This window comes from Drosophila gunungcola, unplaced genomic scaffold, assembly GCF_025200985.1.
Source record: "Drosophila gunungcola strain Sukarami unplaced genomic scaffold, Dgunungcola_SK_2 000070F, whole genome shotgun sequence".
Classification (NCBI taxonomy): domain Eukaryota; kingdom Metazoa; phylum Arthropoda; class Insecta; order Diptera; family Drosophilidae; genus Drosophila; species Drosophila gunungcola.
Genome location: NW_026453233.1, coordinates 1 through 14,980, shown reverse-complemented (window position 1 = coordinate 14,980; position 14,980 = coordinate 1). Strand labels below are relative to the sequence as shown.

The window sequence follows — 14,980 nt, the reverse complement described above, 5'->3', positions numbered from 1 at the left end:
CTATGCTATAAAAATTGGTAGTTCAATTTTCGTAGCAAACTTTAATGTTTTTTTCAACGAAAACTTAATCTTGTGACTAATGCATTAAATAGCTCGTTTGAGAGGTATAAAAAAATTAATAAAAATGATTAAAAAAAAATAATTGTGTTATTTTGTTTAAAAAAAATAGAAAACAATAGGTTAAGAAGTCGATAAACTAAAACTTTAAGTGTTCCCTTTTTTCTACTTTCGTAAATTTCCAATCCAAAGCAACATTTTTAAAATCTTTAATTTTTTCTTCCTTGTTTTGATATGTTGTTGAACACTTTGTTTTCTGTTCGTTTTGTTTCTATTGACCACTAAAACTTATTGTTTGTTCGGTTCTGGCTTATTGAATAGCTTTAAATTTGTGCAACAGTTTCTTTGTCTTCTGCTCGATTTCGTTTTAACTTTATTGTGTTTTCATTGTTTTTCGTTTAATTTTGAAACCTATTTCGATGGATTTTGCGTGCAAGGGGCGAGAGAAAAGCATTCTAACAATTTTTCATCTAAATTTTCAGCTACTTTGCACTCAAAAGCAATGCTTTCTAAACCTAAAAACATCAATTCAAACAAAGGAACAAATAATAATAATATTTTTTTTTTTGGTTATCACTTTTTGATTTCTAACAGCTCTTTGAGTGTGTGTTTTCGTATATATGTGTGTATGTGTGTGTCTACAGGTTTTATTCGCTATTTATACACAAAAAAAAAATTTTTCGCTTAACTTTAATTTTACATTTCCATATTTTTTTCTCTTTATTTTATTATTTACTTTTTCTAACGTTTATCGTTTGATGCTTTAATATATTCATCACACCCAAAAAAATCGTTTTCGACAATTATCTCTATATCCATTGATTCGCTTCCTTCGTTCCTTGTAAACCATAAAACACCAAAAATAATACATCCGAAAGCGGCGACTATAATATAGTACTAGAATTATGTTTAGATTTTGAGTTGGTAGCATGTCTGGCAAAGGGAATTGGAATTTTACAATCGTATTTTTTAATTGTGGGCAAGAACCCGTTCAAACTGGCTGGCATCGGTTTTTTTTGTGGCTCGAAATTTTGGATTTAATTTGTTTGAAATAAATTATATTTAAAATATGTGTTTTTGAAAAACCTTTATGATTATCAGTCTAAAGTTTTTAACTTAATTTTTAAAATAGCTTTTAAAATTAAAATTCTATTAAGTTTAAAAAACAATAATATTAGATAGTAAATCTAGTAAAAATACAGGGAGGTGTTCCAATTCTAGATAAGCAATAACAAGAGTACATTTATATTTATATTGTATATATATTTTTCAAAACTATTCTAAAAGGTTTTTTATTTTCCAAATATAAACGCATAACAGGTTTACTTTTGAAGACTAAAACAAACAAAATGGTTGTTCGCTTCTTTAAATAACATTATGTATCCTAAATTATAAAGAAAATATTACGGATTTTCAATTTTTAAGAGCATTATTCATTATTTTGAATTCAGCTTTAAGGTTTGCTGACATATATTTTTGTAGAAGCTCTTGACTGGATTTGACTAATTTTGTTTAGGGTCTGGGTTTAATATTTAGTTCCCTAAATTCCCCTTCCACCCATGGCTACCAACTCATCGTAATTTCTCCTTTCTTCTTTCTCTTCTCTCTCTCTTTCTCTCTCTCTGTTTGTTCAGCTTTTCCAGCTTATCCATTGCTGCACAGAATTCGCGGCTTAAGGCATCGGAAAGTGATTCTGCTCAAAGTCTTTGTGTCGCTCCGCTAGCAATTTTTCCAGCCGTCGATCCGTGATGGCCACGAATGGCAGACGCGACTGTTTGCCTCTACTACTGCTGCTGCTGCTGCCGCCGACGAAGCCGGAAATGGCGGATGCACTGGCTCCATCCACCACGCGATGGTAGACAAAGGAGTTGAGGGGCGAGGGATCGCCATGACCCACAGATTCTGCACCTGCCCTTTCGGTGTTTCCGCCTGGCTTCTCGGTGGAATTGCCCGTCGTCTCCGAGCGTGGCCAGCCACTTGAACTTTGACCCCTGCCCGCCACATTGGCCACAAACTGGGCACTGCGACTGCGACTGCGCGGTGTGCCCAGAAAACTGCCAGCTATGGCCGGATATGAGGGCAGCTTATAGAGCGCCGGCTTGGCCGTGGTTGTCATAGCCGGAGATGCCTGTTTGCTGGCCATTTCCCTTTGCCAAAAGTTCAGGGCATCGGTTGGAGGGTTTGCCTCCGCTCCCGAATTAGCCGAAGCATCTTCCTCGGGCAATTGATTGCTGGGCCCCGCTGTCGTTGCCACTTTCTCCATATCTATATCTTTAAGATCCTTGGTTACCTCCTCTTTAACTGGCTCCGAAGTCGTACTCAAGCGACTCTTTTGCAGGGCAAACAAATCCTCGAAATGCTGATGCTGATGGTAGCGACGCCGCTTCTCCTTCAGATACTCATCATCTAGGCGAACCGCTTCAGTGCTGGCCCGAGCCGAATTGCCCACCGGATTGTTGTTGGTGGGCGTGGGCAGAGTGCCCTCCAGCAGATTGAGCAACTGCTTGTTCCGCCTGTTGTACTTCTTGATGTACGGCGGCAGATTGGCCTCTTCGCCGTGCTCCTGCTGCGCCTCCTCCAGTTCGGCGGCACTCTCGTAATCATCCTCATAGTCGCCGTACAGCTCGGGATGCGATTCGCGATAGTGCTCGTCGTAGACCTGGAACTGAACCCTGGCTAGATGTGGCCACTTGGCGTAGTAGCGCTCTAAATGCTCCAGTTCGGTTATTTGATGGCCCAGTTGTGGTTTCGGTGGTGGCAGCGGTGGCGTGGGCGGTGGTGCTGGTGCTGCTGATGGTTCTGTGTTGTGGCTACCAACTGCCCCGCCCCCCAACTGAACCTTCCGCTGATAGGGATTACTGGGTCGGGAACGCAGATGACTTGACTTCTGGTGGCTATGATGGTGATGAGTAGTGTGCTGATGGTGCCCAGCATTATGATGACTGTGATGATGGGCATGCTGCTGATGATTGCCCCCTAAATGCTGATGATGATGATGATGGTGATGTTGATGGTGATGGTCCTTCGATGCCGGATCACTCTTAATGCCGTTTCTCAACACTGGACTAATGCGGCGATACCAGTTGCCATTGTCATGGGCTATCAGTCGCTCCATTTCCGTGTGATGCTTGAGATCCACATCCAGCTGCTGCTGATTGTCGTAGTAGTTGACCTGACCCTCGTAGAACGGTTTGGCCGTGACCAACAAAGGTCGCTGGGGTCGCAATCCCACGGCGAAAATCGGCGATGAATGCGTCGATCTTTCCCGCTCCTTTTGCAACTTTTGCAGGTGCCTCGTGGATACGGTGGCTGGCGGAGTGATTTCCGGCGGCGGTGGTGTCACTTCCTTCTGCCGCTTCAGATAGTCCTTGTACCGCTTCTTGTGACTCCTGTGACCCGTCCGCTGGCGACTTCTTCGCATCGCCTTGAAACGCTCGAAGGCCGACGAGGGGGCGGCTGTGCTGACGGTGGGCGTGGCCATGCTCACTGTGTGCGGCGTCGAAAGAAATAAGCAAAAGAAAAATCATTGTTAGTCTCGGCACGCTTTTTTTGGGGCTAGCAAGTAATAGATTTCTATTAGGCCAACGGACAACAAGAGCTTCTCTTGTCCAATGCCCTGCAAAAGGACGAAAATGGGTAGCTTTAAACATTCAACAATTTGGACAAAACATAAAAAGAATATAAGAAAATTTCCTAATGAGCTGTATGTTGGAGATCATTCATTCTGTTATCCAACTTTATTTTGGGGAATTTATGATAATGTAAAGATAAGGTTTTAGTGCAGACTTTAAAAATGTTTTCGATTTATTTCACGAACTAAGATATCTTATTTGCTTTAAGCATAAATACCATGTTCTAAATATATATACATTTTGAGTTCTTGGCCAAATTATGACAAGATATGAACAGATTTAACTAAAAGTCTTGGTGCAGACTTTAAAAATGTTTTTTTTTTTTGTTTGATTACAATCTCTTATATGCTTCAAGTATGAATATAATGTGGCAGGGTATGTAAGACTCTCGCCGCTAATCTGGCCCTTCCTTCTCATTGTGACCCATCTCAATGTTGCTACTGAAATCCTTACAAACCACACAAAATCCCCAAAACCACCGATCCCCGAAACCTCTCCCCTCGAATAGCCACACACACACACACACAAATTCATTTCAACTTGATTTGTGCCAGCGAGGGAGGCGTCAGAACTCTCAAGAAATAACCAACGGATTTATGGTGCAACTCTCGAAGCAACCCGGGCATTTTCATTTTCTTCTTCAAGTCAGGGCACGTCTGCCATCACCACCGCCACTGCCTTCGCAAAACTTCATTTCTTGGTCAATCCTCTGGACAGATTTGGTTGCTTCTGTTGGCTACTACACCCACAGAAAAATGCAATAGTAGAATTAAACATTAAAATATTTGAATGTTGCATTGTTTTGTCAAAATTAAAACTTACTTAAAATAAACTAATAGCATTATAAAGAAAATAATAATAGCAATAAGAAAATTGTATATTTGACTTTTTTTTAATTTAAAACTAATTTATTCTATACTTAAAAATAAAAATTAAGTGTTACACACTTTGAATTAAACACAAAACCCCTCGGGGCTAAATTTGTACCGAAAATATTTTATTCAAAGTGTAAATTTTTGAATATATCATGATTTTTCTCTGGATGTATATATATATATACCTACATATATTTGCTATTTTGTGAGCTTTATTGTTTAATGCCAGGAAATTGGGAAGAGGGCAGAGAGAAGAGGTGCTGGCGTTTTCCCCTGGGAAAGCTAAACTTTTTCCGTTTGATTTCTCTTGCTTTGCAGAAAAATTTTAAGAAATTTGCATACATTTTGTTTTCTTGTTCCTTTTTTTTTCTTTCCCTAAACTAATTATGGCAACCTAAAATTTGAGCTTTTTACGCTTCTTACGCATTTCACACATGTGCATTAAAGCGCTTTTAATGGCAAAATCTATATAACATCCATCGCTTTGTCTGAGGGTCTTCGTATGCAGAATGCTTTGGGGATTTACTTCACATATTTTCAATTTACGGTAGGCACACACAGCCACATGGCTGACTTTGATGGGATCTCTAACTGGGGTCCAGTTTTCCGAAAACCCAAAACTGCCAGGCAAAACCGAACGCAGAAAGGAATTTCTGGCACAGTGCGTCAAAAGCAAATGATTTGGGGCTTTGTAAATTCCCCTCGAGATAGGCATTTTGAGAAAGTTTCATATCAAAGGGCAATGGAATGCGGGACAGTGGGTAGAACTACGCATTTACGAGTTATTTAGATTATCAGGTCTTTGGATTTTTCTTTGTCTTAAGATGCAATATTAAACATGTCATAGGCATAGAATAACCTCAAAAAAAAATAAAGGTCAACGATTTAAGTTATTTAATTTAAATTTGTTCTTTATGTGCACTGATATTGTTATTTAAATTTTGTAGTCCTTAAAATACATGATTTATCATGCTATAAAGATTAATGATTTATCTTCTTTTATACCAAATTTTGTTCTTATATTATTATATTAAGATCATTTAACCTAAGGGTTAATATTCTCTATAAGAAATAAAATAAACACAATCTGTTAAGATCTATGATTTAACATTGTTTTTATATGTTGATATTATTATTTAGATATTTAAATTTAAATCTATAAAATACATGATTAAACATGTCATAGAAAAAAAATAACCTCAAACTTTACAGACCAATCTTTTAAGCTATACAACTTTATGTAGTTTTTTTTAAATATGTTTTATATGTTGATATTATTAAGATTTTGTAAAATAGATTTATACAAAAGACATGATTGAACATGTCATAGAAATTAAAATAACCTCCAATTATAAAGAGCCATGGTTTAATGCTTTACAACTTTATCTTGTTTATTCTAAATTCGTTTAATAAGTTAATATAAAATAAATTTTTTTTAACTATAGAAAGTTTCATCAGACAAAACCTCCAGATTGCTCCGCATTGTCCATTAATTTACTATACTTTTTTAAGCTCATAAATCTCATTACCTATCCCTTGTGCCTTTCAATGCAGCATTCTTTTTGTAGTTCAATGTTCTTTATTTTGGTTTTCAGTTGCTTAATGCACAGTTTCATGTGCAAGCGACTTACCCTCGTGATATTGCTGCAATGCAGATTCCAAATCAGATTCCAATTTGCCATTCTCCAGTGCTTCCTCCTCTGGCTTTTCATCGCCCGATTTCTGCCAGGGATTTTCCTGCTTGGTATTCTCCGGTGGCGGCTGCTGTTCGGCATAATCGTCGTCCACGTAACGTGTTGCATGCTGCTGCTGTGCAGCAACATGTTGCTGTTGCAACAGCTGCTGCTGCTGCTGCTGCTGCAGCTTCCTTTCAGTTGCATTTAATTTTCCAGCATAGTAGCTGCTCAAGTAATTCTCCTCGGACTTTGCCGGTTCGAAACTGACCAACTTTCTGGGATTGCTGCTGGTGTCATAGTAGTGCAACTCGCCCACATCCTCCTCATCGGTGTTGTCATCCTCCTCCTCCTGAGCCCGAATCCTACCAACATCATAGCTGCCATAGTATCTGGTTTCTGAGCTTGAGGGCTGAGGTTGGCCAAAGAAATTTCTCTTCAGTTTGCGGCCAATTGTTGGCGGTGTTCTTGGTGTTGCCGAAGTTGTTGTGCTTGTGCTGCTACTGCTGCTGCTGAAGGTTGTTGTTGATGTGGCCAAGGTGGTGCTGGTGGTTGGTGGGGCCTTGGTAGTCGTTGATGTGGCTATTGGGTATTTTTTGGCCAATTCATCATTGTCAAGAGGCGACTTAATGTCCTCGTCTTCGTCCTCGCAGTCGTCGTCGTCGTCGTCGTCGTCGCTGGGCAATACTTCATCATTATCCAAATTGTCTTCGATGTCGCCAATGGCCTCATCCACCACCTGTCTGGACTCCTTCTTAACTGCCAACTTCTGCATCGATTGGACCGATGGCTTATTAAATTTTCGTTCATTTAATATTTCAATAGCATCGAACAGCAGTGACGACGAGGGGTATTCCTCTACTATATCCTCATTGCCATCATCGCCCTGCTTCCTGTTGTTTTTGCTGTTGCCCCCATCTTCATTTTGTTGACTTTCGTGCTGTTCGTGCATGTTCTTCAATTTTTTATACGCAAAACTTTGCCTGCCAAAGTTCGCGTTGTCCTCCTCGACGGAAGTGAATTTGGTTGCGCCACCCACATTCATCTCCGATTTTCCGGCTGCTTCAGCTTCAGCCTTAGCATCCTCCACATTGCCAACTCGCTTTGGAAGCTGGCTGCCTTTATTGTTTTTCAATTTGTCGTTGTAGTGGCTTATATTGTTCTTCTTATCCTTGGTCCTGGACCGCTTCTTGTTGTTATTTTGGTATTTCTTAGCGTCCAGGTAAACACTAAAATTCCTTGAAGTGGGCCTTTGAGATTCAAGTATCTGAAAGTAGTTGCAATGCACAGAGCGGAAAATCAGTTAAAATGTATATTTAAGCAAGCAAATAAACGGTTGTGTTTAACATGAGCCAGAATGTTAGTTTAAGAGCTTTAAAAATATTATTTTCATGTGAAGGGATTAGAAATCCACAAAAAAGATTTTACAGCTAACTATCTTTACAGCTCACATATAATAAGAATTTTCTACTAAAAAAAAATAACAGAAACACAAAAAAACTCAAAGGAATCTATTCCTTTGGACCTTTCCTAAGACTTTCGGTTGGCATTTCCGAGGAGGAAGTGCTGGGGCTTGGGTGCACATGTGCAGCTAGACAGTAAAATGAAAGTTTCATTGCGAGTCCTTAGCTGCATTCTACACTCAACTCAAGTGTCTGCAAATCGTTGATTAAAGAAGTGGAGTGCCAGAAATTTCGGGGAAATGCAGTTCCAAGAAATTGTCCATGCAATGATGGTGCAATAGTTGAGTGAACTTTAAAGTGCTAAATATTTTTTCAATTTCGTACAGTTCACATTCCTGAAGTTGCAAGTCTAGTCAAGGCAGTCTTCATTACATAAACTAACAAGCTATTTTTGTGCCCAATGAAACAGTCATAGCTTCAGTTATTTAGCTCTATCGATTTTTACTTTAAGGCTGTCCATTGTTAATTTATTCCTGGTAATTCCCTACTTCATATTGAGCTCTGAAGGCAGTTCTCAGGGCCTTCTTTTGTTCTCATGGCAATTATTTTTCGGGCTACATTTTTTGGTTTCAAAAATGCTTTCAAGTGCTTTTGATTCTTGCTCTTCTCGACTTTGGTCTCATTTTTTGCTCAAGTGAATTTCAATGCGGGGATTGAGTATTGGGCTAAGCTGTGTGGCCCAACATCCCTTACCCCTTTTTCGGCCTCACCTGCTTCAGCTAAAAAAAGTAATTTGACTTGGCCGCTCGCATTGTGCGACATTTCAATGGACACCCCTTCATCCGTTGGCCCCATATCACCCCACTTGGTTCAATAGAAGTGACCTCATTCGGAATGGTCTTGACTGTAGGCTCGGGCACTCTATAAAGCATCTATGTGTACTTAAGTTTGTCTGTGTACACTTTAAAACTGTCAAAACAAGGGAAAAAAATCTATGACTACATTTGGATATTTATTTTGCATAATCTCTGCAAAAACTTGGTTTGAAAATATAAAAACTTAAACTAAGTGCATATGGTAAATAACAAAAAATATAACTACTTAAACTAAGTGTATATAGTAAATGTAAAATCTAAAATCAAAAGTAAACGGTTTAAATACTATCAAGAAGAAAACTATATAATGGTGCCCGAGCTTTAAATCACTTGTTAAGATATCCTAAGCTAGGAAATATTGCCTGCATTTTAGTTGAACATTTCTTTACTTTTAATGCTCAGTTATAAGATTTAGTTAGTTGTAGCCAGCAAACATTGTTTTGGCGAATAAATTAATAAATAAATTAATATTTTAAGAAATTTTTAAAATAATTAAAAGGTAATATCTTTTTAAGAACAATATTAATTTTTTAATGATGAGGTTTATGTGTTGGAACAACTATAATGCATATTAAGATATTTTAAATAACTTATTAAGATATCAAAAATAATATATATTGTAAAATATATATTTTTAAGAATTTCTTTCCCTGGTCGGGCGCCAAATTATTATACCTATGGCAGTGCATATTTTTGCAAGTGCATCAGTCATGTGTGTACTCACGATATCAGCCTCGGATGCATCGTCGTCCTCCTCCATAAACCCCACATCGTCATCATCGCCGGCGTCTTCCTCCTCGAGGATGGCAGATGGAGCAGTTTGAGCCGTTGGAGCATATTGCATGTGGGGCGTGTCGGCGTCCTCATCCCCAATGTCGCCGCCGTGCTGGTCAAATATGTCCTCCGGAATGGAGGCCTCTTCTTGCAAATTGAAATCTGCAAGGAGCAAGCGAGAGGGCGGTATGAGTAAGAGGGAGAGGAGATCTGTGCCCGGGGGCGTCGTTCAGGTGGATAGCCGTAGCCAGTAAAGACGCCAGAATTCCCCACAATAAATAACATAGAAAAGGTCAGCAGCCATAGCATCTCAAGTACATTCCGAACAAAAAAAAAAATATATATATATATCCATATATATATATACCTATATATAGAAACGGATGTGTGTTCTTTTGCCTTTTACTTAAATAAAAGTAAGCTGCTTGAATTGACTTCCACTTTGGTTCGCCCCGGCTAGCGGATATATATGCAGATATATGTAGATATAACTGTGTGTATCCCCATGCATGACCTGGCCAAAATAGGTTTTTACTCATAGTTGAATAGACAAGAATTCTTTTTCTCCTTTTTTGTGACCCTCTCGTGCGGTAGATCTTTTATGCTATGTCATTGACTGAATTGCCATTTGGGAAACTCAATCAAAAGGCGAGGGGATTCAGAGGCACACATAAGCAGGATTAAAATATAAATGGCATTATGTTGTGTGTGTGTGTATGGTGCCAAACGACCGATAAAAGGCATCGCAAATTGCCAGTAAAATTTTCTTATATTTTCTGGTTGAGACACAGACAAAAATATTACCAGAAAGCATTATAGTTGAAGTTAGGCGACTTATTTAAATATATTTCTATGATTTATTGAATAGTTTGTCTGATGGCATCTAAAATTTATCATTTAAAGTTAAATGTTTCATTGATTCGTAGCTGAATTTCACACATTTAGAAAGAAAAAAATACACAAACCTATCTATATTGTCACATTTAACATGGCTCATGACTTAATATTCCTAAATAATTTAAATTCATTTTTGATTGCTTCTTAAAGGAATTTCACATATTTAGGAGCAATTTTCTTTTCATATACTATTACCTATTTTTTTCTTTTTTTGGTTAAGACACAGCCAAAAATATTAGCAGAAATCAAAATTTTTTTAATATTTATATGATTTATTAAAAACTTTGGCTCTTGTCATGATAAACTTTTTTTTAAACATTTGTTAATAATTTCAAGTAAGTTTTCTATTGATAAGCAATTATAAGCAATTTTTCTTTGAGTTCCTCATATAAACAAATGTATAACTCAATTTTAAAATATATTTAATAATTGCGTATTAACCAAGTGCATCTCCTCAGGAAACGCCTTCTCTTCATTTCCCTGCCTTACTTCCTTTACTTTACTGCCTCTTTTTTGGCCATTGTCCACACCTGGCGGCGGATTTCAGTCAAGTTAATAATTTGACCAGGACAGATGTTGCCATTTGTGGGCCCCTTGAATTATGGAAATTTTATTCAGCACGCCCTTTATTATTGCCATTGTTGCCATTGCTGTTGTGTGCGCGTCTAATTAAATTCTTTTTACTGTGATTAAATTAACACAAGCTTGGCAAACACACAAACACTCACACACACACACAGCCAATCTCCGGAGACGAGCCTACTCTACCGGCTACAGAAAACAGTGAAAGAAGCGCCGGCGGTGAAAGCAAAGTTGAGCCCAAGTGAGTGAATGGCAAAAAATGCGAAATAAAATCACGCAAATGCTTTTTATGTCCCACGACGCTCTGCGGCGACACTTTGTGGAAATGGAGAAAGAGGGAGACAGCCGGAGAGACAGAGCGAGACGGGGCGTGAAGATTGTGGGAAATGGGTACTACGGTTGGGGACTACGGACTGCGGACTACAGACTACGGACTACAGACCACGGAGTTTGTAGGCAGCGGCGCTCAAGTGGGCGCCGCATTGAGGTTATCGTCATTGCACAGTGGGCAGATTTTAAACTCATTTAAATTATAAAACAAACAATGTTTTTCGTTTTTTCGGCAATGATATACAAAAAATTAAGTAGAAAAGACATTATATAAATTAGTAAGAGGTTGTTTAGAGTTTAAATATTCATTTTTGTTGTGAAAGTGTTTTGATAATTTTATTATGAAAGTTGTACAAATACATTTTCACATATTTTTTGTTTATTTAAGAAATAAAAGAGAGAATATAAGGGGTGAGTTATTGGTGTTCCTTTTGAAACCACAGTGCATTGGTGTCTCATCGCTTTTGTTGCCCGGCTGTCGAGTGCCGAGTGGTGGGCTGCTTCATCTGTCCTTCCAGTTGCCACTATGCTACTATGCCACCCCCCTGGTTATCCTTGCACCCCTTGGTTCTACCTCCCTGCTTCTATGACTGTTTCATGGCATAATGAATAAATGTCGCATTAATTTGCACGCAGACCCAAGGGGGGTTGAAAAACGTGGGGCGGGGAAGCGGTTTGGTCTGGTTGAGTGGAACGCACTGAATTTGCTTGTGTGGAACGTCTGTTTTTCTTCATAGCTACCGAGGCAAAGAACGCAAATCCATGCCAAACACTCACGCACATACCATATAGTATAGTACATTATGGACGTGTATGAATGTCATACAAAATCGCGTAAACAAACTGACCTCAGAATGTTCCCCTTTCATTTCTTTAATGCATATTTGAATTTTGTGGCCCTCCGGAGTTTCATTATTTTGCTTGTAATGAGCATGTTGCATATTTTAGCAGGCCCACATACCACTATGCTAAGCCCCATTCCCTCTGACTATTTGCTCTATCCACTTTGGGCTAATTAATAGACAGACGATTCAGTTTCATGCAGTGCAGGCACAACGGGGTTTAAAATTCACAAATTCCCCCCACCGTACATTCGCCTTAATTAACCCATTATGGCCCTGTTGATTATGGCCGCCGCTCCTCTTTAGCACCTTTGTCCCTCTTCGTTCACAACTTTTTGCATAATTATCCAACGATCTATTTGTCCATTCAACTGAGCAATTTGTTGGCCATCGCCTGTAAGCATTTCTCCAATTGCCCTAAAGCCACCCTAAAAAAATTAAAAACATAAAGCATTGTCTACTTTTGTGGGTAGTCAAAGGATGTTTTTTTTCAACCACAAAAATGTGATTATTAGAAAAGGGAAAAATACCTGCAAAAAGAACTAAACAATTTGTAAAAATAAATAGGGGAAATCTGCCTCTGAATGGCCAACAAAATAAACGAAAGCTGTGTTAGATAACGTTTCGCATGGAATTTTGCTGGTGCCCTCAGATTAGAAATGGTTGAATAATCCCAACCGTAATGGTTTTACCATATCTGGTTGCTTTCATTGCTTTTTATTTTTTGGCATAAATAAATGATGGTAAATGCCACTTCTAGCCTTACAAAACTTTAATTGGGATGTAATTTTACAATGCTGATTAACAAACAAATTTCTGCGCAATTGCATTGTGAATTATGTTGTTTTGTTTGACTACTTACTTATTTTCTACAATAATTTCTATTAATTAAATAAATACTGATTTTTATTATAAAATCAATCACCCACAATCGACATAAAAAAGATGTTAAACTTTTCAATTTCCTTAAAGATTTTAAACATGTAATTTATATAATGTTCTTTAGCAAAAAAAAACAAAATTTGAGTAATTTGATACAAATTATTTTTATTGATTATTTATTTTTCAGTGTTTTTTTTTTATTTCTTGCTTAAAAATAGTCATTATTTTTTATATAAAAAAAGTATTATTTGCTAATTTAAAAAAAAAAGTATTATTCTTATGGTCTTCTTTGTAAAGTTTTCTATTGCTTGGTATTTATAGACATACAAATTTTAAAGAATACTCTGAGACAACTATTTATTTAGACTAGACATGACCAAGCAAATTTCTCTATTTTTGCAACCTTAACATGAGCTTTGCCTATTTTATGAGACTTACAATATTATCTTTCCAAAAGTTTTGTTCACAGACCATATTCCAAGTGAATTTATTGTAGTGGAGCGCGAAGGTTGGGTCCTTTGTGCCCTTGATTGCGATTGTGTTGAGTTGGAGTGTGTGTGTGGGCCAGAGTGTGTTTGGCATTTAAATTTATTTAGTGCATAGTTGGCAGCAAGACAACAATGGCGACCACAAAAGCCACTAAAGTCTAATTAAAATGTCCGCAACCGTAACTATGTGCGCGACAAACTTATTGTTCTTGTTGTGGCTGCACTGATACAAAAATGGAACAATAAAATAAATATCTGACTATTGAATTCAAAATTGTATACTTAATATTTAAATTTAATATTTATTTATAGTATAAAATATTTAAATTAATGTGTAAAATATTAGATATAATATAGTTCGATTTAAGGACATTTTATTTAAGATATATTTGGTTTGAATATAAATTCAATTTAGATATTAAAATTTGGTGTTGATGATCAAATGATCAAATTGAAAATAAAAAAAGTTTTTATTATTTAATGTTCAAAATAACTAAAAACAGCAATGGATGAAAATCAAAATGAAAACAAAATATTTACTTTTTTACCAGTGTGCTATTGTTATTGCTGTTGTTGATGCGACAACAAGTTTTTGGCCTCCCCAAAAGCCATACCACCCACTCGATTTAAATGGAATACCAAAAATTGTTGAAATTGTTTTGTCGGGCAGCGAAATGCAAAAGTTAGCCACCAAAATTCTAGTTCACTTGACATCTGTCGAGCTTTTTACCCCGGCGACCTTGAAACACTGCAGTGGGTGGATGGATCTTTTAGACCCCTTGTTTTTTTTTATCATCAGCTCCCGCTAAAAAACTCTGTTTGTTTTCCCCAAGCCAGCACACCGCCGCGCTAGATGCGGCGTATGCGTAATATGTGTCATTGACATTCACCAGCATGGCCGCGTGATGTTTTGTCAATAAAATAACAAACAAACGTAATCTGCGGCAGAGCGATAGTTGCGTTATGCACTTTGTGTTTCAAAAGGCGACTGCAAATGGCAGGCGAATGCGGAAGCAGAAAGATCCAGTGTACTAATTTTGGCAGCCTGCATTGCATTGACGTCCAAGGAAGCTTTGATGATTTAGGCATTGAACTGCAGTTGACTAACGTTCATGCACAATGGGTCGCGAAATGCACGTCCTTTTGCGTGTGCAACATGACGTATGAGCTATATTTGGAAGGCAAACCTTAAACACTCTAAATATTTGTATAAATAACTTAAAAATTCATTGGCTCAGTAATTTAACTGCAATAAATAAATTAAGAGAAACAAAACATTGGCTTATACAAAATGGACCGTAGATGCCAGTTCTTTAGCGTGTGCAACATGACATAAGTTATATTACAGAAATTGTTTTTGAGCCACGAAGAATGTCAGTGCAACAATGCAAAAATCTGTAGTGGATTATGCTACATATGTTCGGAATGTTAAGTGGGAACAACATCCAGGATGGCAACAACTATCGATATATGAATATGCAGTTCAATTTCCAAATAGGATTTGTGTGGCTTACAAGCCACTTCCATGGACTGGCAACATTTGCACCTGTTTTGTAATACCCAACTCCAAGTGGAGATAGGAAAACAACCTGCTAAGCCTTGAACCCTCAACCCCAATCAACCCCCTTTTTGATGCCCTAAACTATTCATCGATGTGATGTAGCAAACAA

The 14,980-nt window shown here is 37.7% G+C and overlaps 1 protein-coding gene across 1 annotated transcript; it reads right to left on the bottom strand.

The window, feature by feature from the left end:
* Window positions 1-1,235: 1,235 nt before the first annotated feature.
* On the bottom strand, window positions 1,236-9,451 carry LOC128264438 (uncharacterized protein DDB_G0283697; the record flags this gene model as incomplete). The annotated part of the gene is made up of 3 exons (XM_052999896.1): window positions 1,236-3,543; window positions 6,196-7,504; window positions 9,240-9,451. Coding segments are annotated over 3 exons (3,335 nt in total), but the record flags the coding sequence as incomplete, so codon positions are not given.
* Window positions 9,452-14,980: the final 5,529 nt, after the last annotated feature.